General features: G+C 27.5%; 1 protein-coding gene across 1 annotated transcript in view; it reads left to right on the top strand.

Annotated features, from left to right (window-relative positions):
• LOC141292224 (E3 ubiquitin-protein ligase UHRF2-like) overlaps window positions 1–26,292 on the top strand; it is a 59,106-nt gene that overhangs the window by 6,919 nt on the left and 25,895 nt on the right. Inside the window, exons 2-3 of the mRNA XM_073824197.1 lie at window positions 18,246–18,569; window positions 20,856–21,163. Of these exons, the coding sequence (XP_073680298.1) occupies window positions 18,246–18,569; window positions 20,856–21,163 (632 nt within the window). The remainder of the gene's footprint in view (window positions 1–18,245; window positions 18,570–20,855; window positions 21,164–26,292) is intronic.

The following is a 26,292-nucleotide window of genomic DNA, read 5'->3' as shown; positions in this document are numbered from 1 at the left end:
TAATGATATTTACATTTGTCCATTTTTTTGTCTTATTTAGGTAAGTTCAAGTCTCAGGTCTCAATTGTGTTAATTTTTTCAACTTTATTTCAGTTCATGAAAAACTTTAGATTTATGTAACTTTTTTTGTAAACGATATTTACGTTTGTCATATCACTCTCATAGCCATAATTCACTGGGAAAATCATGAAACTTAATAGTTAAATGAAAGCACATTTACTAAAATATAAATATACATTTTATTTAGGGAATTTTTAAGTCTCATATTTTAGTTTCATATTTTTTCAATTGTGCTATTTTTCATTTCAGTAAACGAAAAACTTTAGACTTAAGTTTTTTTTTGTTTTTGTTTTTTAATGATATTCACATTTGTGGTCTCCCTCTTAATTTGAATTTTATGTTTTATGTATGTTTAATGAAAGTGGTGAAAGTTTCATTAATTCATTCATAATTTTTACTTTATTTATTCATTTCCGATTCTCATATTTTAGTTTCATATTTTCCAATTGTGTTGATTTTTTAAATTTTATTTCAATTACTGACAAACTCTATAGATTTATGTAAAAAAAAAATTGTTAACAATATTTACATTTGTCAATATTTTTATTGTATTTAATTCATTTTTGAGTCTCATATTTTAGTTACATTTTTTTTCCAATTTTGCTATTTTTCAACTTTATTTCAGGTAATGAAAAACTTGAAATTGTTTTTGTTAACGATATTTACATTTGTCATATCACTCTCAATAGGCATAATTCACTTGGAAAAAATGTGAAACTCATTAGGAAACTTAATAGTTAAATAAAAACACATTTACTGTAATATACACTTTTTATTTGAATTTTATTTTTATTTTTGAAATATTTAAATATGTATTTTATTTTATTTTTTAAATATGTATATTTATTTATTATTATTTATTTTTACATTTGTGATTTTACAATAATATGTGACCCTGGACCACAAGTAAAGTACCTTAAGCAGCACTAGTATATTTTGTATATTTTGTATTTTGTTCCATGAAGATATTTAGTAAATTTTTCAATATGTATATTTATTATTATTGTTATTTTTCTAAATGTATGATTTTACAGTAATATATGACCCTGGATAATATATGACACTTAATTTCTGATTAGTAATATGCATTGCTAAGAACTTAATTTGGACAACTTTAAAAGCGATTTTCTCAATATTAAGATTTTTTTGCACCCTCAGATTCTAGATTGTCAATACTGTCCTATCCTAACAAACCATACATCAATGGAAAGCTTATTTATTAATTTAAGTAAATATCTCAATTGACTGGTTTTGTGCTACAGGGTCACATATTATTGTAAAATCACAAATTAAAAAAAAATAAAAATACATAGAAAAAAATAAAATAAACAAAAACAACAACAAATTCACTATAACTAAAATTAAAGTAAAAACTAAAAAAAATTACATTATAGTAATATTCACAATTTTTCCCAGTGAATTATGGCTATGAGAGTGACACAACAAATGTGAATATCGTTAACAAAAAATTTACATAAATCCAAAGTTTTTTTATTTACTGAAATAAAGTAAAAAAAATTACATTAATAATTTCCTTTTTTATTTTAATTTTAGTTATAGTGAATTTGTTGTTGTTTTTGTCTATTATTATTTTTTTACATGTATATTTTTTTTTTTATTGCAAAATCACAAATAAAAATAAAATAATAAAAAAGCATAAATATACATACTAAAAAAAATAATAATAGACAAAAACAACAACAAATTCACTATAACAAAAAAATTATTCAGTAAATGAAAAACTTTAGATTTAAGTTATTTTTTTGTTATGGTGAATTTGTTGTTGTTTTTGTCTATTATTATTTTTTAATATGTATTTTTATTTATTTTATTTATTATTTTTTATTGCAAAATCACAAATTAAAAATATAATAATAATAATAAAAAAGCATAAATATACATACTAAAAAAAATTATAATAGACAAAAACAACTAAAAATTCACTATAACAAAAAAATTATTTCAGTAAATGAAAAACTTTAGATTTAAGTTATTTTTTTGTTATGGTGAATTTGTTGTTGTTTTTGTCTATTATTATTTTTTAATATGTATTTTTATTTATTTTATTTATTATTTTTTATTGCAAAATCACAAATTAAAAATATAATAATAATAAAAAAGCATAAATATACATACTAAAAAAAAATAATAGACAAAAACAACTAAAAATTCACTATAACAAAAAAATTATTTCAGTAAATGAAAAACTTTAGATTTAAGTTATTTTTTGTTATGGTGAATTTGTTGTTGTTTTTGTCTATTATTATTTTTTAATATGTATTTTTTTTTATTGCAAAATCACAAATAAAAAAAAGCATAAATATACATATTTAAAAAATAGACAAAAACAACAACAAATTCACTATAACTAAAATTAAAATAAAAACAGAAAAAAAAATACATTATAGTAAATGTGCTTTTATTTAACTATATAGTTTCCTAAGGAGTTTCACGATTTTTCCCAGTGAATTATGGCTATGAGAGTGATATGACGAATGTGAATATCGTTAACAAAAAAGTAACAAAATCTAAATTAAAAAATAACATTTAATTTATTATAATTTTTTTTTTTTTGTAATTTTAGTTATAGTAAATTTGTTGTGTTTTTCTCAGTTTTATGTATTAATTTTTAAAATAAAATAAAATAACATTTTCATATAGAATCATAACAAACATATCCTAAATGTTGTATAGATCCAGTCCCAGTCTGTGTGGAAGTAAACGTGTTTTTGATGCGAGTGTCCAGAGATAAAGGTGAATCCCAGCTGGGGATGTTTTTAACTCTTTCCAGTTCTCCAGAGCTGCTCGTGTTTAACCCTGCGTTCGTGAGCCGCGCTGCTGTTTCTGAGCGACTCTGTCTGTCGTCTAATGAGTGTTTTCTTCACGGCTCCGCGGCGGCCATCTTGGGCTGCTGGTCTGGTTTAGCGTGAGGCCTGGAGCTCGCGGACGAGAGGAAATCGCTCGCACCACAGTCGTGAGTTACTGATGGAGAAAGAGCTTGATCTGTCCGTCAGAGCCGCGTTTGACGGGGAATCTGGGACATTCAGATCATCTGGGATGTGTTTTTGACCGAGTCCTTCCACACCAGTGTCTGTGTGTGTGTGTGTGTGTGTGTGTGTGTGTGTGTGTGTGTGTGTGTGTGTGTGTGTGTGTGTGTGTGTGTGTGTATATGTGTGTGTGTGTGTGTGTGTGTGTGTGTGTGTGTGTGTGTGTGTGTGTGTGTATATGTGTGTGTGTGTGTGTGTGTGTGTGTGTGTGTGTGTGTGTTCATCAGCAGACGCTGCAGGGGATTTCCATGTTCACACACACACACACACACACACACACACACACACACACACACACACACACGAGTGTATCCCTACACCGCAGCTAAACACACGGGAATAAAGTGTGTGTTTTTGAGAATGACGCAGTTACTCGCTTCTGTCTGTCTGCATAATCTCTCGAACCCTTTGATTTTCACTAAAATATGAACTAGTAATTATTAGATAAATATTGCAGATTTCATTCTTATTTATTTGTTTATTAAATTTAATAGAAAATAATAAAAATAATAAAAAAATAGAAATAGAAATACGCATAATACTGCTTTAAACTATTGTTTTGACACAAAATTTTAAAACATTTTCTGTTTAATTTAATTGCATTTTTGTTTTTTAATTGTTTTTGTTTTACTGAGCAAAAAATAAATATCTTACATTTTCCCCTAAATATGAAATAAAATATGAAGTGCTTTTATCACTATAGTAATTATTAGATAAATATTTCAGATTTCAGTCTGTTTTTTTAATGTTTATTAAATTTTATAGAAAAAAAGAAAATAATACACAAAGCATAAAAACAATACGTGTAATACTGCTTTAAACTATTGTTGTTTTAACACAAAATTTTAAAACATTTTCTGTTTAATTTAATTGCATTTTTGTTTTTTAATTGTTTTTGTTTTACTGAGCAAAAAATAAATATCTTACATTTTCCCCTAAATATGAAATAAAATATGAAGTGCTTTTATCACTATAGTAATTATTAGATAAATATTTCAGATTTCAGTCTTTTTTTTAATGTTTATTAAATTTTATAGAAAAAAAAGAAAATAATACACAAAGCATAAAAACAATACGTGTAATACTGCTTTAAACTATTGTTGTTTTAACACAAAATTTTAAAACATTTTCTGTTTAATTTAATTGCATTTTTGTTTTTTAATTGTTTTTGTTTTACTGAGCAAAAAATAAATATCTTACATTTTCCCCTAAATATGAAATAAAATATGCAGTGCTTTTATCACTAGTAATTATTAGATAAATATTTCAGATTTCAGTCTTTTTTTTAATGTTTATTAAATTTTATAGAAAAAAAAGAAAATAATACACAAAGCATAAAAACAATAAGTGTAATACTGCTTTAAACTATTGTTATTTTAACACAAAATTTTAAAACATTTTCTGTTTAATTTAATTGCATTTTTGTTTTTTAATTGTTTTTGTTTTACTGAGCAAAAAATAAATATCTTACATTTTCCCATAATATGAAATAAAATATGAAGTGCTTTTATCACTAGTAATTATTAGATAAATATTTCAGATTTCAGTCTGTTTTTTTAATGTTTATTAAATTTTATAGAAAAAAAAGAAAATAATACACAAAGCATAAAAACAATACGTGTAATACTGCTTTAAACTATTGTTGTTTTAACACAAAATTTTAAAACATTTTCTGTTTAATTTAATTGCATTTTTGTTTTTTAATTGTTTTTGTTTTACTGAGCAAAAAATAAATATCTTACATTTTCCCATAATATGAAATAAAATATGAAGTGCTTTTATCACTAGTAATTATTAGATAAATATTTCAGATTTCAGTCTGTTTTTTTAATGTTTATTAAATTTTATAGAAAAAAAAGAAAATAATACACAAAGCATAAAAACAATACGTGTAATACTGCTTTAAACTATTGTTGTTTTAACACAAAATTTTAAAACATTTTCTGTTTAATTTAATTGCATTTTTGTTTTTTAATTGTTTTTGTTTTACTGAGCAAAAAATAAATATCTTACATTTTCCCCTAAATATGAAATAAAATATGAAGTGCTTTTATCACTATAGTAATTATTAGATAAATATTTCAGATTTCAGTCTGTTTTTTTAATGTTTATTAAATTTTATAGAAAAAAAGAAAATAATACAGTAAGCATAAAAACAATACGTGTAATACTGCTTTAAACTATTGTTTTGACACAAAATTTTAAAACATTTTCTGTTTAATTTAATTGCATTTTTGTTTTTTAATTGTTTTTGTTTTACTGAGCAAAAAATAAATATCTTACATTTTCCCATAATATGAAATAAAATATGAAGTGCTTTTATCACTAGTAATTATTAGATAAATATTTCAGATTTCAGTCTGTTTTTTTAATGTTTATTAAATTTTATAGAAAAAAAAGAAAATAATACACAAAGCATAAAAACAATACGTGTAATACTGCTTTAAACTATTGTTGTTTTAACACAAAATTTTAAAACATTTTCTGTTTAATTTAATTGCATTTTTGTTTTTTAATTGTTTTTGTTTTACTGAGCAAAAAATAAATATCTTACATTTTCCCCTAAATATGAAATAAAATATGAAGTGCTTTTATCACTATAGTAATTATTAGATAAATATTTCAGATTTCAGTCTGTTTTTTTAATGTTTATTAAATTTTATAGAAAAAAAGAAAATAATACAGTAAGCATAAAAACAATACGTGTAATACTGCTTTAAACTATTGTTTTGACACAAAATTTTAAAACATTTTCTGTTTAATTTAATTGCATTTTTGTTTTTTATTTGTTTTTGTTTTACTGAGCAAAAATACATATCTTACATTTTTCCCCTAAATAATAGTGCTTTTATCACTAGTAATTATTAGATAAATATTTCAGATTTCAGTCTTTTTTTTTATGTTTATTAAATTTTATAGAAAAAAAAAGAAAATAATACACAAAGCATAAAAACAATAAGTGTAATACTGGTTTAAATTATTGTTGTTTGTACATTTTTATACATTTTTCTCTAATTTACAGATTTTCACAAAAATATGAAGTGCTTTTATCACTAGTAATTATTAGATAAATATTTCAGATTAAATTCATATTTATTTATGTTTATTAAATTTAATAGAAAATAATAAAAATAGAAAATAATACATTAAGCATAAAAACAATAAGTGTAATACTGCTTTAAAATGTTGTTTTTCCAAAAAAAATATAAAAATGTTTTCTGCTTGATTTAGTAGCATTTTTGTTTTTGTATTTCTGAGCAAAAAATAAATAAAATCCATTTTTCCCAAATTTACAGATTTTCACTAAAATATGAAGTTCTTTTATCACTAGTAATTATTAGATAAATATTTCAGATTTCATTCTTATTTATTTATGTTTATTAAATTTAATAGAAACAATAAAAATAATAAAATTATTAGAAAATAATATATTCAGCAGAAAAACAATACGTGTAATACTGGTTTAAATTACTGTTGTTTTTCCAAAAAATATAATCAAACATGTTTGAATTTTATAAATACATAAATATTGTGTTGCACTGAACGGCAATGTAACATTATTTCAACCAAAATGTATAAAATAATAAAAAATAGAAAATAACTATAAATATACTAATATTAATATACTATTATTTATATCTATTTTTAGTAATTTTATTGAGTTTCTTTCATTTTTTTGTAATATGTATATGGGTCAAAGACAAAAAAGGGTTTAAGCATAAAAACAATAAATGTAATACTGGTTTAAATTATTGTTTTTTTCCCACAAAATATTAAAACATTTTCTGTTTTTCGTTTTTGTTTTTATGAGCAAAAAATAAATATCTTACATTTTCCCCTAAATATGAAATAAAATATGAAGTGCTTTTATCACTAGTAATTGTTAGATAAATATTTCAGATTTCATTATTTATTTATTTATGTTTATTAAATTTAATAAAAAAAATAATACATTATGCATAAAAATAATAAGTGTAATACTGGTTTAAATTATTGTTGTTTTTCCACAAAATATTAAAACGTTTTCTGTTTAATTTAATTGCATTTTTGTTTTTGTTTTTCTGAGCAAAAAAATAAATATCATACATTTTTCTCTAATTTACAGATTTTCAAAAAAATATGAAGTGCTTTTATCACTAGTAATTATTAGATTAATATTTAAGTTTGATTGAATTTCATATTTATTTATGTTTATTTAATTTAATAGAAAATAATAAAAATAATAAAAAATAGAAAATAATACATTAAGCATAAAAACAATACGTGTAATACTGATTTAAATTATTGTTGTTTTTCCAAAAAATATTTTAAAAGTTTTCTGTTTAATTTAATCGCATTATTTATCAAAAAATAAATATCATAAATTTTTATCCCTAATATAATACAATATGTATATTTATGGTTGTTTATTTTTTATATATATTTTTAAATAAAAGCACATTTAAATCATTGTAACTGATTACTGTAACAGTAACAATAACTTTAACAATAATGATAATGATACATGTAACAATGTAACAATAACTGTTAAAAAACTGTAACTTTAACAATAATGATAATGATACATGTAACAATGTAACAATAACTGTTAAAAAACTGTAACTTTAACAATATTGATATTGATACATGTAACAATAACTATTAAAATAACTGTAACAGTAACTATAACAATAACTGTAACAATAACTAAATAATAAGGATTTATGAAAAACGTTTTTGCATACAGAAGACAGAAATACTGATGACTAATTATTTTTTGTTTTCTGCTTTTTTTTAGTTTTTAGTTTACTAATTTTTTAGTTTTACAGTTTTAGTCATTTTATTTATATATTGCATTAGTGTTTATTTATATATCATGTTAATCTAATAGAAAATGAAGAAATCCTACAGAGTTCAAACAAAATAAACTGAAATTTAAGATAGAGTTATAGAGAGAAAGTAATTCTGAATTGTCTGATCTGCAGTATCTCTGTTCGTGTTGGTCTCTGAGTCCTGTATTAATGTAGTTGAACTGTCCTGTTCACTCATGATCAATAGATTAAAGACTCACACCATTGTCAGATCGCTGGCTAACCGAGTTTCAAGGCCGATCTCAGCATTGACTCCAGTAAATGCTGTGCTGATGATTAAAACCTAGAAAGACTTTTAAAAGCAGAATATATGGTGGCTGTATTTTCCTGCATCAGATGCGTGTGAATTAAATGTGTTAAACAGATCTTGTTACGGGCGGTTTAACCAGGTTAGCTGATCTTTTCCCACAAAAAGACTCTTTGAAATCAAACACCTGCTGAATGCATGAGCGCTCTGTTCGCTTTAATGCTGCTTTATTTGTGCACAGGATCTTTTACTGGAAAAGCAGTTAAACATCTCTAAAACACGTTAAATGTGCTTTAAAACACGCTCTAATCAGGCCTGACTTGATAACTCAACGTTTGTATCCTAAAACTGCATTTCATCACATGATTGAATTAAGGTGATTTTTTTGAGCTCCATTAGCAATGTTTTTTGTTTTTATTGTTCATTAAGTATTAATCTAACTAGTCTGATTGAATTAGTGAGGTTCATAGCATGTCGAATTTTGACTAAACTAGAATTTTGTAGTTTTCACACCACTTATTTGAGTATATATTAGTTATATGTGACCCTGGACCACAAAACCAGTTTTAAGTAGCCAACAATACATTGCATGGGTCAAAATTATACATTTTTAATGCCAGAAATCATTAGGATATGAAGATCATGTTCCATGAAGATATTTTGTAAATTTCCTACCGTACATATATCAAAACTTAATGTTTGACTAGTAATATGCATTGGTAAGAACTTCATTTAGATGACTTTAAAGGCATTTTTTCTCAAAATTTAGATGTTTTTGCACCCTCAGACTACAGATTTTCAAATAGTTGAATCTCAGCCTAATATTGTCCTATCATAACAAACCATAAATATATATATATATTTTAATTATTATTATTTTATTTATTTTTATTTGGTTTTGTGGTCCAAGGTCACATATATTAGTTATAAATGTATGTAGAAAAATTTATTTTATACATTTTTTTGTACTTTATTATTGATATATGTAATTACAAGTGTTATAAGATGTTGCATTATTTTTACATTTTATCTATGATTTGTATACGATTGCAATATTGCTGTTGACATTATTAATATACCAGTGTAAAAAGAAAAATAAACAAATATATATTCTCTGAAAATAAGGATTTGTAAAAAGAGTTTTTGTTTTTGTACATAATAAGTCTTGTTTTAATTTCTTACTTGTAAACAAAACTGCTAAACATTAACTTATAATAACTTGTAACTATAACAATACCTGTAACAATAATGATAATGATAAATGTAGTGACTAACAATAACTTAAAATAACTATAACTTTAACTATAATGTTAATGATAATTGTAACAATAACTATAACAATAACTGTTATAATAATTGTAACAGTAACTATAATGATAACTGTAACAATAACTCTGAAAATAAGGATTTATGAAAACAGTTTTTGTACATATTAAGTCTTGTTTTAATTTCTTACTGGTAATAATAATAACTTGTAACTATTACAATATCTGTAACAATAATGGTAATGATACATATAACACTGTAACAATAACTGTTAAAATAACTGTAACAGTAACTATGACTTTAACAATAATGATAAATGTTACAATGTAACGATAACTGTAGCAGTAACTATAACGATAACTGTAAAAATGATGAAAAGCAGTTTTTTAGACAGAAGACAGAAATACTGATGACTAATTAATTTGTCTGTTTTCTGCTTTTTTAAAATTTCATTAAAGTTTTAGTAATTTTGTTATTTATTTAAAAAATGAAGACATCCTACAGACTGTTATTTTAGCACATTTATATATTATTAAATACTGTAATAGTATGTAATAGTTATAAAAGTAGATACTATGATAATAACAATAGTTTTTCATAATTTTAAAAACATTATCCCAGCTAAACAAGGCAAAATACTGATGAAAACACTATTTTAAAAGGTCGCCATTAGAGGTTCAAACATATATTTTAAACTGACAATGTTTAATATGCAAACAGTCTTTTCTGTTTAGTGAATTTCAGTTCTTTTATCAGTAAAAGGCTGCAAGCAGTTAAACTAAATCCTGCTAGTTTTGAGCCCTTTACCCTGATCCAGTGTCTGTGGATGTTGAGGATGTCAAGGTGCTTTTGTTTTTGTTTAGCTCAGCTGTGCATGTAGTGCTCTGGTGTTGTGTTATAGACTGTCGGCTCTGTGTGGAAGTTTCTAGAGCGTGAGTTCAGTCTGAGGTCTCACTGTGACACACATTCACACAAAACCATGTCAGATCTGGCTCATTATTTCCGTCATTAGCGACGTGTGTGATGATAATAAATTGATGTATGCATTGGTGTATTAATGTCCAATCACCAGAATAAACGTCTGCCAGCTCTAATAAAACACGACGTACACTTTAAAGCTTTAATGGCTTCTGACAGACAGTGTGTGAAAGCAACAGTAGCATATGTTTAGACAGCCAGCTGTATTTAGTGTTTAATGCACATGAGTCTTTAGCTCTTGTCGAGGCTGAAACATAAGCTGTTTTTCCGCAGTCGAACGCTCATGTTTTTCTGGGCCTGAGAGCGACTCGTCAACAACTTTCCCCCGGTTTAAACAGACGAGCCGGCGGAACGGTGCGAGCGCGTGGTGCGGTAAACGGGAGCGGTTTTACCGCAGTATCGCCAGTAAACAGACTTTGATTTGTAAGTTGGTTTGTTTGTGTTCGATCTGAACGTGACCTACTTCCTCTTTCTTTCTTCGCTCCTGCGCCGGCGGGAGGAGAACGGGGGGAGGGGGAGTGGGGCGGCTCCTCACATATCCCAGAATTCCACGCTGGGCTCTGCAGTGGCGTACATTCCCCTGCTTGACTAGTTGGATTTTCCATCTTTGTTGGAGGGAAAGCACACGCACGAACTCTCACGCATGCATTTTGCCAGTCAAGAATGCACAAACAGTGTCAAACACACACACACACACACACACACACACTGAATCACGGCTGTATTTGAACTTGTGAAGCGCTCTGGTGATTTACATAACCATCATGCCGTTTTGCTGAGCTCAAAATGGCGCGGCGTCAGCCAGCGGTGGACGTCAGCCAGACCAGAGCTGCAAATGGAGGATCTTCAGAGCGGCTGGCGTTTAATCGGCCCCGCTGTCGATAAGCGCTCGTTTCACACACTTTAATGAAAGTTTAGGCCGTTTGTGTTTGTCCTGCGAGCGTGTGTGAGGAACGGACGGCGGGTTCTGTGTGTGTGTGTGTGTGTGTGTGTGTGTGTGTGTTAATCTTAATGCTTGTGCGTCACTGTGTTACACAGACAGAGATGAAGAGGTGCTTTAGCCACACACACACACACACACACACACACACACACACACACACACACACACACACACACACACACACACACAGTGATTGTGTTCTGTTAATGATTACATGAACACACTCTTTTCATACAGCTTTACATAAAGCTCATAAATGCAGCGTCTACTTCATTAAAAGTGTTTGCTGGTGCTCACAGTTAAAGTTAGTTTATTAAACCATCCCTCCTAAGGCCTGTTCACACAGGTAACACCTACAAACTAGAATGAGAACTGTAACAATAAATGCAACAAAAATGTAACAGTAACTAGAGTGAAAAATGTAAAACTATAATAACTATAATGATAATTGTAACAATGACTAACAGTAAATGTATCTATAACTATAATGATAACTGTAACAGTAACTATAACTAAAACAATAAAAACAATTTATAATAACTAACAGTAATTATAACGATAACTGTAACAATAAACAAAACAATATAACAATAACTAACTATGACTATATAACGATAATAAACAATAACGATAATGATATAACTGTAATGATAACTGTTAAAATAACTCTAACAATAATGATAATGATAAATTAAACTATATTACAAAAACTAACAATAATTTATAATAACTGTAACAGTAACTATAACAATAACTGTAACAATAATGGTAAATGAAACAACATAACGATAACTGTAACTGTAACTATAGCAATTATGATAATGATAAATGAAACAATATAACAATAACTTATAATTACTGTACCAGTAACTATAACGATAACTGTAACAATAACAGTAATTATGAATGAAACAATATGATAATAACTGTGACAATAGCTGTTATAATAACTGTAACAGTAGCTATATAATGATAATTAACAATATTGATGATAAATGTCAAAAATATGAAAAGTGTAACTGTTATAACTATAGCAATTATGATAAATGTGAATGATAAATAATGAAACAGTGTAACAATAACTAACAATAATTACTGTACCAGTAACTCTACCGAAAACTGTAACAATAATGATAATAATAAATGTAACAACATAATGACAACTGTAACAATAACTGTTATAATAACTGTGACAGTAACTACATTAATAGCTGTAACAATAACGATAATGATAAATGAAACAATATAACAATAACTGTTATAACTGCAACAATATCTATATATATAATGATAATTAACAATATTCATCATGCTAAATGAAAAAATATAATGATATCTGTAATCTGTATCGCTAATGATAACTTTAATTATAAATAGAATGATATTTGTGAAAACAATAAGTATAATAATGGCAAACTACAACTTACAAAAACTAAAATAATAACTTTAATGATAATTGTAGCGTTAACTACAATCATTCTATTAGTGTTTACGCCAGTTTATGATAACATTGTGTTTATTATAAGCACGCTGCTGTTTTTTCTCGTCTGTCACTTTAAATGCTGAAGCTCTTTAAAGTGGGATTGATTCTGATTGGCTGTCAGTGTTTTTACTGTTCATCAGTTTTTAAAAAAAACTCTGAAAGTGATACCAATGACATCATTCCTTTGTGTCACTATGATTGTGATGTCGACTCACTATTGTCTCAGAGTTAGAGTGATTATTGAAGAGTTAGAGTTCCAGTGCTGGTTATGTTAGTGTTGTTGGTGTGAACGAGCCTTAGCCCTAAACCTTACACAACCCTGTGGAATAGCCGACTGTGATTGGTCAGTGGTCATTGGGTTGAACTCTGTGAAGCAGGCATGTGTGAATCCGAGCTGGTGATTTCAGGGAAACACACGTGAGTTTGGAGATGTTTCTGCGCTGAGGTGGCGCCGCTGCCGGCCGATCCGCGTCGTGAGTGAATGATCTGGAATGTGGACGGGAAAGCAAACGTGATCTGCGGCTGAGTCATTTTCCATCAGGCCTTATTCATTCCCAATTTCAGCTGGATTCCACTGCTGGAGACAGTCTTTCATTTTCACCATAATGTCAGGATTACCAGTTTTTCTCCTGTGTTTTGAGCTGTTCGGTGAATGTCACAGAGAAAACCATCAGCCCGAAGAGAACAACACAAGAAAAAATCAGATTCTACAGAAAGTAAATGAAGATTAATTTAGGGCCACAAAGAGATTTTGCAGTATTTTCATCACAGTTAACCTGCAGATTCTCATATAACCTAGTTAGACATGTTCAGTTTCTCTTTAAAACATTGATTTGTCAGCCTGTTTGTGTTTCTCTGGTGAATTCTTGTTGTGAATTAATGTGAGTTTGTCTTTGTTTGTTTTTATAATACATTTTATTATATAATAATTTTTACTGATGAAAAATGCTTTGATAGCATTTGAAATATTTGTTTAAAAATCACTTTAGTTTAGTAGTGTACTGACTAGTTTATAGTTTACAGCATTAGTTGACAAAAATTGATCCTGTACTTGATTGACTATATGTTCAAATGAATTCAAATAAATCGACTGAAATAAATGTAACTGAAAAAATCTAGTAATGTGTGTCATTGGGATTAAAGAATGTTGCTAACCAAACAGCTGCTGGTAGCCATTGACTTCCATAGCATTTTTATCCTATACTGTGGAAGTCAGTATAATGATAAATGTAACAATAACTGTTAAAATAACGGTAACAGTAACTATAATGATAACTGTAATAATTTTGATGATGATAAATGTACCGATATAACAGTAACTGTTATAACTGTAACAGTAACGATCACGATACAAATTGTAATAATATAACAATAACTGTAACGATAACTGACAACTGTTATAATAACTGTAACTATTATGATAAATGTAACAATATAATGATAACTGTAACAATAACTGTTATAATAACTGTAACAGTAACTATTACGATAAAAATGGTAATAATATGTGACCCTGGACCACAAAACCAGTCATAAGGTTAAATTTGACAAAACTGAGATTTATACATCATATGAAAGCTCAATAAATAAGCTTTCTATTGATGTATGGTTTGTTAGGATAGGACAATATTTGGCCGAGATACATCTATTTGAAAATCTGAAATCTGAGGATGCAAAAAAAAAAAGACTGAGAAAATCACCTTTAAAGTTGTCCAAATTAGGTTCTTAACAATGCATATTACAAATCAAAAATTACATTTTGATATGTTTACAGTAGGAATTTTACAAAAAATCTTCATGGAACATGAACTTTACTTAATTTCTTAATGATTTTTGGCATAAAAGAAAAATCAAAAATTTTGACCCATGCAATGTATTTTTGGCTATTGCTACAAATATACCCCAGCGACTTAAGACTGGTTTTGTGCTCCAGGGTCACATATAAGGCAAGTTTATAAGGATAACTGTAACAATAACTGTATTAATAACTGTAACAGTAACTATTATAACAACTGTTACAATATTGATGATGATAAATGTAACAATATAATGACAACTGTAACAATAACTTATAAAAACTGTAACTAACTATTACGATAAAAATTATAATGTTAACTGTAACAATAACTGTATTAATAACTGTAACAGTAGCTATTATAATAACTGTAACAATATTGATGATGATAAATGTAACAATATAATGATAACTAACAATAACTGTAACAGTAACTTATGATAAAAATGATAATAACAGTAACTTTAACAATAACTGTATTAATAACTGTAACAGTAACTATTATGGTAACTGTAACAATATTGATTATGATAAATGTAACAATATAACAATAACTAAAAATAATTGTAATAACTGTAACAGTAACTATTACGATACAAATTGAAATAACAATAACTGTTATAATAACGGTAACACTAACTATTATGATAGCTGTAACAATATTGATTATTATAAATGTAACAATATAACAATAACTGTAAAAATAATTGTAATAACTGTAACAGTAACTATTACGATACAATTTTTAATAATATAACAGTAACTGTAACAATAACTAGCAATAACAATAGTAATGATGCCAAATGTAACAATAACTTTTATAATAACTGTCACAGTAACTATAACAATAACGATAATGATAAATGTAAAAATATAATGATAACTGTAACAATAACTGTTATAATAACTGTAATGGTAAGTATAACGATAACTGTTACAATAATGATAATGATAAATGAAACAATATAACAGTAACCATAACGGTAACCGTAACAATAACAGTAACTATAACGATAATTTTAACAACTAAAATGATAACTGTAACAGCAACTTTTTAACGATAACTGTAACAATAATGATAATGATAAATGTAACAATATAACAATATAACGGCAACTCTGACAATATAGCAATAGCTATAACAATAACTAAAATGATAACTGTAACATTAACTTTAACAATCATTTTAACCATAAACAGAATGATATTTGTGAAAACAGTAAGTATTATGATGACTACAGTCAGATGTTTGTTCAGCGAACATCATCTTCTGTGCTCAACAGAAGAAAGACACTCATACAGGTTTGGAAGAGGAAATGATGACTAGTCTGGATGAATGTTCGATGTGTATCCTGAACGTTTGTCTTCTTTCTTGACAGTCCTGCAGACACATTTCAGCCAATGCTTTCTCCTGCGTTCAGAGTCTATTGTTGAGAGGAGGCTTTAACGCCAACGTCAGTCGAGCAGATCGAAGGGAGAAACATGGGCGACGGCAGCCAGCGTAGCGTTTGAACGTTTGTCTTTGGGTTTTGTCAGAGTCAGAGGTGTGGACTGTGTCTGTCTTCTGGTTTCTCCATCATGCATAATATAGCGGGAGTGTTGGAGGGGAAACAGCAGCCGTAACAGGAGAACAGGAAACCGATATAACACCTCTGATTCTCATGCTAATGAGACAAACCAGCCAATCCGCCGCTGATATTTCACGCCCGCACACATCCGCGCAAATTACAATTGTGTGTTCGTGCGAGTGTGTGTGTGTGTGCAATGGATCCTCGTCGGTTGCTATGGCAACACACACACACACACACACACACACACACACACACACACACACGTGTGCGCACGGTTGCACTAGAGCCGTCATCACTATTCTACCATTTATTTCTTTATTTCTTTATTTGCGCTGGTGATTCAGCAGAAGGCGAGGCTAATGGCGTCCGCCGCTCTTCAGGGTAAAAGCTGCACAAAATGGCGGCGCTGCTGTTTGTGATGATCGTCTGTCCCTTCAGTCTCAGTCCGTTTAGTGTTATTCTGCCCCGACTGCAATAACACACAAACACCACCGATGTAACAACCACAAAACACAACCAATCTCGAATATATGTCTGTTGTTTGTGTGCTTTACTCTGTGTGGGACTTATTATTTTTTACTTTTTTTTTAGGATTCTGCCTGCCAAGGCTGTATTTATTTGATTAAAAATAATGTAACATTTTTTAAATATTATTATAATGTAAAACAGCTGTTTTCTGTGTGAATATTTAATCAAATATAATTTATTTTTGTGAATTTAACACTGATTATTTGTACTAGATGAACACATGAAATTTAAAGTGCTATGGAACGTCATTTTATTTGCGTAAATAATAACAATAATACGTTTGATCACTGCTTTATAATTTAATATCTAGTTAAGCTATATTTTTTTTCTCATTTTCTTATTTTTTAATTATTTGTCAAAAAATTTAATGATTCTGCCTGCCAAGGCTGTATTTATTTGATTAAAAATAGTGTAAAAAATTTGAAATATTATTATAATGTAAAACAGCTGTTTTCTGTGTAAATATTTAATCAAATATAATTTATTTTTGTGAATTTAACACTGATTATTTGTACTAGATGAACACATTAAATTTAAAGTGCTATGGAACGTCATTTTATTTGCGTAAATAATAACAATAATACGTTTGATCACTGCTTTATAATTTAATATCTAGTTAAGCTATAGTTTTTTCTCATTTTCTTATTTTTAAATTATTTGTTAATTTTTTTTTATGATTCTGCCTGCCAAGGCTGTATTTATTTGATTAAAAATAGTGTAAAAAAGTGAAATATTTTTCAGTTTTTTTATGTAAGTATATAGTAAAATATCATTTATTTTTGTCAATTTATCATTGATTAATTGTACTAAATGAACACATTATGGAATATCATTTTACATGCATAAATAATAACAATAATAAGTTTGATCACTGTGATATAATTTAATATCTAGATAAGCTATTTTTTTTCTTGTTTTATTATTTTTTAATTATTTTTAAAATATTTTATTTATGATTCTGCTCATCAAGGCTGTATTTATTTGATTAAAAATAGTGTAAAAAATGTGAAATATTATTATAATGTAAAACAACTGTTTTCTATGTAAATATACAGTAAAATATAATTTATTTTTGTGAACTTAACATTGATTAAATCAATTTAATTGAACTAAATGAACACATTATGGAACATCATTTTATATGCATAAATAATAACAATAATTTTTATCACTATCATATAATTTAATATCAAGACAAGCTTTTATTTTTGTTTACATTTATTATTTTTTTTAATTACATTTTTTTTAATGATTCTGCCTTCCAAGGCTGTATTTATTTAATTAAAAATAGTGTAAAAACAGTGAAATAATATTATAAATTTAAAACAGCTGTTTTCTGTGTGAATATATAGTAAAATGTAATTGATTTTTACTTATTTATATAATTAAATTACAAAATCGCTAAATAATGTCTTTGTCAAGACTGTTTATTTTAGATAACTACTAAATAATTTTTTACTTTTTTTTTTTTTTGTAGATGGAAGATGGTCAGACGCTCTTCGATTATAACGTCGGTCTTAACGACATCGTCCAGCTCCTCATTCGCTCACAGACCGACCCGCCGGATAGCCCCTCCCTCAACAACGGCGAGGGCGTGGACTGTGCCGTAGCTCCACCCACCACAGCATCTGACCCCGCCTCAGACACACCCACAGCCACACCCGCTACAACAGCCGTTTCCCCAGCAACCATCGCCAACAGCAACGGAAACGGGTCCAAATCCTGCAGTCCAGCATCCGACAGTCAACCGTCCACATCCAGCCGGACCTTCCTCATCGATCCCGGGATCGGTATCTTCAGAGTAAGAGCTCGCTTTGTTACATGTTGACATTGTGAAAGTACGTGACGTATGGTTCCCAAAAACTATCGTGATTGACTTTGCTTGTTACTCCTTGGATGGTAGTAAAAATATGTATTACAGAATCGACATTCAGCTTATGGTAAATTATTATAATTTTTTTATCACATTATTTTTATATTTATTCTTTCTAAAATACTATAAAATAATATTTTGAACACTAACAGTATTTAAAAATATATATTTTTTATTTTTAATATTATTGTTTTGAATTGTATTATTTGTCACATCGTTTTTTATGAATTTAATTTAACATTGATTATTTCACTAAATTAACACATTAAATTGAAATTGATACAAAACATATTTTTATATGCATTAATAATAACAATAATACGTTTGTTGACTGTAATATAATTTAATATTTAGGTTATAATAAGTTAGGTAGCATGAATTCTAACCTAAATGTTTTTTTATATATTATTAATGACAAGAATAATCAAAATAATATTTAGATTTTTATATTATTATGTTTTGATATTTATTAATTAATTGCATTTAAATCACCACTTTAAATTGCTATGCGCTATAAACTTTATATACATTAAAAACAACAGTAATAAATTTAACCTCTTTGTTATAATTTAATATTTAGTATTTGTCAAAACCAATTTTTTTATAATAATAAATGTTATTATTTCAAATGTACTTTTTAAAATGGTTTTATTAGTAGTAGTAGTAGTATTTAATAATAATATTATTATTTAAAATTTTTTTTCATTGTTAATTGTTTTAATATTTTTACTCGTGTCATTCTACTAAAATATTTAGTATTTACCAAAACCAAAGTGTGATTTCTAACATTTGGAATAATAAATATTCTTAATAATTATTATTTTTATTGTACATAACAATAGAATTCTACAATTATAAGTAGTGGTAATATTTATTATTATTAGTAGTAGTAGTATTTAATTATAATAAATATTATTATTTCAAATGTAATTTTTAAACTGTTTTAATGTTAATTATTATTATTATTATTCATGTCATTCTACTAAAATATTTTGCATTTACCAAAACCAAAGCGTGAATTCTGACATTTGGAATACTAATAAATAATGATAATATTAATAATTATTATTTTTATTGTACATAACAAAAGAAATCTATAATAATAAATAATGATAATAATTATTATTAGTATTAGTATTTAATATTAATAAATATTATTATGTCAAATGTTAATTTTTAATTATTTTAATTGTTTTTATTATTATTATTATTATTATTATTATTATTATTATTCATGTCATTCTACAAAAATATTTAGTATTTATCAAAGCCAAAGCACGATTTCTAACATTTGGAATAATAATAAAAAAACAATATTAGTAATAATTATTATTATTATTGTACATAACAATAGAATTCTATAATAATAAATAATTATATTAATTATTATTATTGTTATTAGTATTTAATAATAATAAATATTATTATTTTGAAATGTTTATTTGTAATTTTATTATTATTATTATTATTATTATTCATGTCAAAGCATGAATTCTATCCTTTTTGGGAGAAAAAAAATATAATTATGTACATTTTTAATTGTTTTAATATTATTATTATTATTATTATTATTATTATTATTATTATTATTATTATTATTCATGTCATTCTACTAAAATATTTAGTATTTATCAAAGCCAAAGCACGATTTCTAACATTTGGAATAATAATAAAAAAACAATATTAATAATAATTATTATTATTATTATTGTACATAACAATAGAATTCTATAATAATAAATAATTATATTAATTATTATTATTGTTATTAGTATTTAATAATAATAAATATTATTATTTTGAAATGTTCATTTGTAATTTTATTATTATTATTATTATTATTATTATTTATGTCAAAGCATGAATTCTATCCTTTTTGGGAGAAAAAAAATATAATTATGTACATTTTTAATTGTTTTAATATTATTATTATTATTATTATTATTATTATTATTATTATTATTATTCATGTCATTCTACTAAAATATTTATTTAAAATAAAAATAAAATAAAAACATAAATATATATTTATTTACATTTATTAATGAAGGAAATCATGCATTATATTTGTTACCAGATTCAATAAACAAGTAATGTGTGTTAACCTTGCAGTGTAAGTGGCCTAAACAAATAATCAATGAAATCAGAATCAATCACATGGCAGTTAATCCTGAGTTGTGTGAGTAATAGAGTTGTTGTGTGTGTTGTGTTCAGGTGAATGAGTTAGTGGACTGCAGGGACGTCAGCATCGGTGCTTGGTTCGAAGGCGTGATTGAAAAAGTGACTCCTGCGTCTAAAGGACAGAACGGCAGAGCCGAAACAGCGCCCCCTCCTGCCAGAGTAGGCAGACCCAGCAAACGGACTAATGGCAAGCTGGAGTCAGAAACGGCCGCCGCTCCTTCATCCTCCTCATCATCCTCATCCACGGACAATCACAGCACAGCGTTACACACAGACGCCAGCGAACCGTCCACCTCCAAAACGGATCCGGCGGACGTCTCCTACCACATTAAATATGAAGAGTAAGTGCATCATGGGAAGGAAGTCTCTTTGTTTTTCCTGCTTGTCTGGATTTGCGTTGGATCGCAACCAAACCTCGTCCCGCGTGAGTTTCTAAAGTGCTGTTTGGCAGTGGATTGCTTTATTACTGTGAGGAGGTGCATGATGGGATGCGTTCTGAATGCGGTAAGTGTATCCGTTCCAAGAGCGACGCGTCAAGCTGCACTGCATGCTGGGAAAGCGAGCTGAAGGGTGCTGCTGATTGGGTTACAGTGAGTCATGCTGAGCTGAGAACAGAGTTCTAAATGATTTAAATCATTCTATTTTTTTTTCATTTAGATTGAGTTTTTAAAAACATATTTCTACTAATATTATATATTATGTATTAATAGTCAGTATTTAAATTTTTTTTAGGATATAAAAAAAATTATGAAACTAATATTATTGACATTTTGTTTTATTTAAATTAAATTAAATTAAATTTTAGCATTTAATATTATGAAATGGCTAGTAAAAGCCTAAAAACATGTAAACTGGCATATTATTGTTTACTATATTATTCATTATTATTTATTTATTTATTACTGTTTATAAATATATATATATATATATATATATATATAAATATAAATAGTTTATTAAATAAAAAAATTATATATATAGAGAGAGAGAGAGAGAGTTAATTTGCAAAAACAGAAACAACTCTGTTTAAAAAAAATCAAAAATCATGTTTTTTATTCTGTATTAAATAATATACTATAAATATCTAAAATACAAGTAACACAATAAAACAATAATAATATGACACAATAAAAAAACATGATTTATGAAAATTATTGTTATTATTAAAAACATTAAAATATTTATTAAATTAAATTAAATTAAATATTTATTTCCATGTCAAAAACATAGACATGTGAACTGACATAATATTTTGAATTATCCCACAACAACTTTGTAAAAAATACTTAAGATTTAAAATACTACCATTATGTGTCATAGGTTTTAATATTTAAATAAAATAAAATAAAATCTGTTTAAATATTTGTAATGTTTAAAGAATTGGTAAAAGCTTGTAAACTGACATCATGATTATTTTGTTTATTTATTTTTATTAAATAAATAATTAGTCTTTTTAAAAGTTTTTTTTAACACAAATCAATTTAAATGCAAAAAACTTGTAAACTGCCATTGTGATTATTTCGAGGTCACAACTATTTTTTTCCAATAAATAATTAGTCTTTTTTAAAGTTTTTAACACAAATCAATTTAAATGCTAAAAACTTGTAAACTGACATAATGTTTTATTTTAAGCCAACAACTATTTATTTAGTTATTTTATTTTTAAAATAAATAATTAGTAGTTTTTAACAGATATATTTAAATGCTAAACTAACATCATGTGTTATTGTAAACCATTTATTATGATTTATGATTTATTTATTTTTAGTTTTTTTTTTAATAAAATAAGTAGTCTTTTTAAAGGTTTTATCCCAAATAAATGTAAATGCTGAAAACTTGCAAATTGACATCATGTTTTATTTTGTCTCCAGAACTATTTTTCTTTATAAATAAGTCTTTTTAAAAGGTTTTTAACACATAAATAAAACATGTTTAAACTAAATTATAAAAATGTTTTTAAACTGACCACTTTCCTTCCCACATATTTATATTAATATTACAATGTTTACAATTATTAGTCTTAGGTTTTTTAGCATTAAAAATAAAATAAAAACTGTTTAAACAGTATTATTTATTTGTATTTTTTTCATCATATTTTTTAATTCGGCCCCGCAACTATTCATAGCAACTGTTGTTTGTGAGAAAATCCCACGGTTAATTATTTTCATCTGCTCACACTTATAATTTCTGTTAATAATGTGTGAAAACGACCAGTTCTGTCCTCATTAAAGCAGAAGCAGCAGACATTATACTGTAGCCTAATGTTGTGTGTCATATAGCTGATGAATCTGAAATCTGTTGTACGTACGATTGTGTTCAGATGATCTCATCTTCTCGTTCTTCTCCGTTCCTCACTGCGGTGAAAGCTGAGGAGTTCGTGACTGGATCCGTGTGTCTGGAGTTGGTCTCAGATCGTGATCCAGACACAGTGTTTTGTTGGAATCAGTGTTTTGTTTGCTAGTTTGCTGAGCATTCAGATGCTGACAAAAACAACAGAATAAAGAAAGACAGTCAGATAATAGTGTGGCGTTACAATCGCTAATTTAATACCCTCATTAACTGAACACTGCAGCGCTTTGATCCACAATGACCTGCATCGCGTTCAGTGTCCACATCTGATCAGATCAGCAATTCATTACACTTTATTGTGTGTTTGTGTTTAATCAGAGACTCTTGGCTGCAGAAACACACTTCTGCAATTAAGGGTGTTAATTAGGATTAAATTGAATCGAATATGAGCCGATGATGATAATTATTCTGACCCTTCACTGATTATATTCTGTCTGTGATCAGAAATACACCAGTGTTTCTTCATCTTCAGACACTTTAATGTCCCACTGATTGATTACTGTTGGGTATTGGGTCATTTTTGATTTTGCTAATATTTATTCTGAAGAAAGATAGACATGTATAGTGATGAAAGCCAAAATATTAAAAGTCATGGATGAATATTTACTGAGTAATCCAGTATTTTGTAGACGGGGGTCAAAATGGCAATTTTCACCTGAGAGTCAAGTTACCGGGGGGTAAAAATGACTTTAGAAAGATGGCAGCATCATAATGTTATTTTTACACAGAGATTAGTAGCTCTATTAGTAAAATCTGTTGACTTTATCGATCTTTGTTGCATTATGTGCCAATGGCGATCATTCAAAAATGGGGACACAGCACTTTCTCCAAGTTTTTCTCTTGAGTTTGCATGTCTGTAACTCAAGAAGTATTAAAGATATCTCAATGCTCTTTTAGACATTGGCTCTTGACAAACTTTCCGTTTTGCTTCTTCATTTTTAATTCCCTATGAGATTCGGTTCCAGAGATATTGAAATTGTAAAATGGCTCTAGGAGTAAAACGGTCGAAAACCAAATGTGGGTCGGTTTGAAAAAATATGATGCTCTTGATTTTACTGGAACACAAATATGAGCCGATGATGATAATTATTCTGATATTATTCTGTCTGTGTCTGATTCATGTTTTGTGATCAGAAATACACCAGTGTTTCTTCATCTTCAGACACTTTAATGTCCCACTGATTGATTACTGTTGGGTATTGGGTCATTTTTTAATTTGCTAATATTTATTCTGAAGAAAGATAGACATGTATAGTGATGAAAGCCAAAATATTAAAAGTCATGGATGAATATTTACTGAGTAATCCAGTATTTTGTAGACGGGGGTCAAAATGGCAATTTTCACCTGAGAGTCCAGTTACCGGGGGGTAAAAATGACTTTAGAAAGATGGCAGCATCATAATGTTATTTTTACACAGAGATTAGTAGCTCTATTAGTAAAATCTGTTGACTTTATCGATCTTTGTTGCATTATGTGCCAATGGTGATCATTCAAAAATGGGGACACAGCACTTTCTCCAAGTTTTTCTCCAAAGTTTGCATGTCTGTAACTCAAGAAGTATTAAAGATATCTTAATGCTTTTTTAGACATTGGCTCTTGACAAACTTTCCTTTTTGCTTCTTCATTTTTAATTCCCTATGAGATTCGGTTCCAGAGATATTGAAATTGTAAAATGGCTCCAGGAGTAAAACGGTCGAAAACCAAATGTGGGTCGGTTTTAAAAAATATGATGCTCTTGATTTTACTGGAACACAAATATGAGCCGATGATGATAATTATTCTGACCCTTCGCTGATTATATTCTGTCTGTGTCTGATTCATGAAATACACCAGTGTTTCTTCATCTTCAGACACTTTAATGTCCCACTGATTGATTACTGTTGGGTATTGGGTCATTTTTTAATTTGCTAATATTTATTCTGAGGAAAGATAGACATGTATAGTGATGAAAGCCAAAATATTAAAAGTCATGGATGAATATTTACTGAGTAATCCAGTATTTTGTAGACGGGGGTCAAAATGGCAATTTTCACTTGAGAGTCCAGTTACAGGGGGGTAAAAATGACTTTAGAAAGATGGCAGCATCATAATGTTATTTTTACACAGAGATTAGTAGCTCTATTAGTAAAATCTGTTGACTATATCGATCTTTGTTGCATTATGTGCCAATGGTGATCATTCAAAAATGGGGACACAGCACTTTCTCCAAGTTTTTCTCCAAAGTTTGCATGTCTGTAACTCAAGAAGTATTAAAGATATCTTAATGCTCTTTTAGACATTGGCTCTTGACAAACTTTCCTTTTTACTTCTTCATTTTTAATTCCCTATGAGATTCAGTTCCAGAGATATTGAAATTGTAAAATGGCTCTAGGAGTAAAACGGTCGAAAACCAAATGTGGGTCGGTTTTAAAAAATATGATGCTCTTGATTTTACTGGAACACAAATATGAGCCGATGATGATAATTATTCTGATATTATTCTGTCTGTGTCTGATTCATGTTTTGTGATCAGAAATACACCAGTGTTTCTTCATCTTCAGCCACTTTAATGTCCCACTGATTGATTACTGTTGGGTATTGGGTCATTTTTGATTTTGCTAATATTTATTCTGAAGAAAGATAGACATGTATAGTGATGAAAGCCAAAATATTAAAAGTCATGGATGAATATTTACTGAGTAATCCAGTATTTTGCAGACGGGGGTCAAAATAGCCATTTTCAGCATAGATTCAGAGTCAAGTTACAGGGGGGTAAAAATGACAGAAAGTAAATGTTATGCTTTTAGTTATAAATATATATTAAATAATGATATATAAAATTGCATTTTATAATTTAACAAATAAAGTTGCAATTTTTTTAACATGCATCATTTTTGTCATTTTAGTTTTTATTATGTATATATATATATATTCAACTGAAAAACTTGTGAAAAAATATCTTTCAGGTGGTCAAATAGCAAATAGTGGAGCTCTGCAGCCACCTACTGGTAAAAGTTTATTTTTATTTTTTTTTTACTTTTAAAACTGGATTTTCCAAAAGATGGTCAAAAATCTTACACTAAACCATGTGAAATTATCCATGTTTTCCCCATGAATTAAAGTTAGAAATGTGAGTCTTTT

The sequence above is a fragment of the Garra rufa genome, chromosome 19 (assembly GCF_049309525.1).
Source record: "Garra rufa chromosome 19, GarRuf1.0, whole genome shotgun sequence".
In the NCBI taxonomy this organism is placed as follows: Eukaryota; Metazoa; Chordata; class Actinopteri; order Cypriniformes; family Cyprinidae; genus Garra; species Garra rufa.
This window is presented reverse-complemented; position numbering and strand designations above follow the sequence as displayed.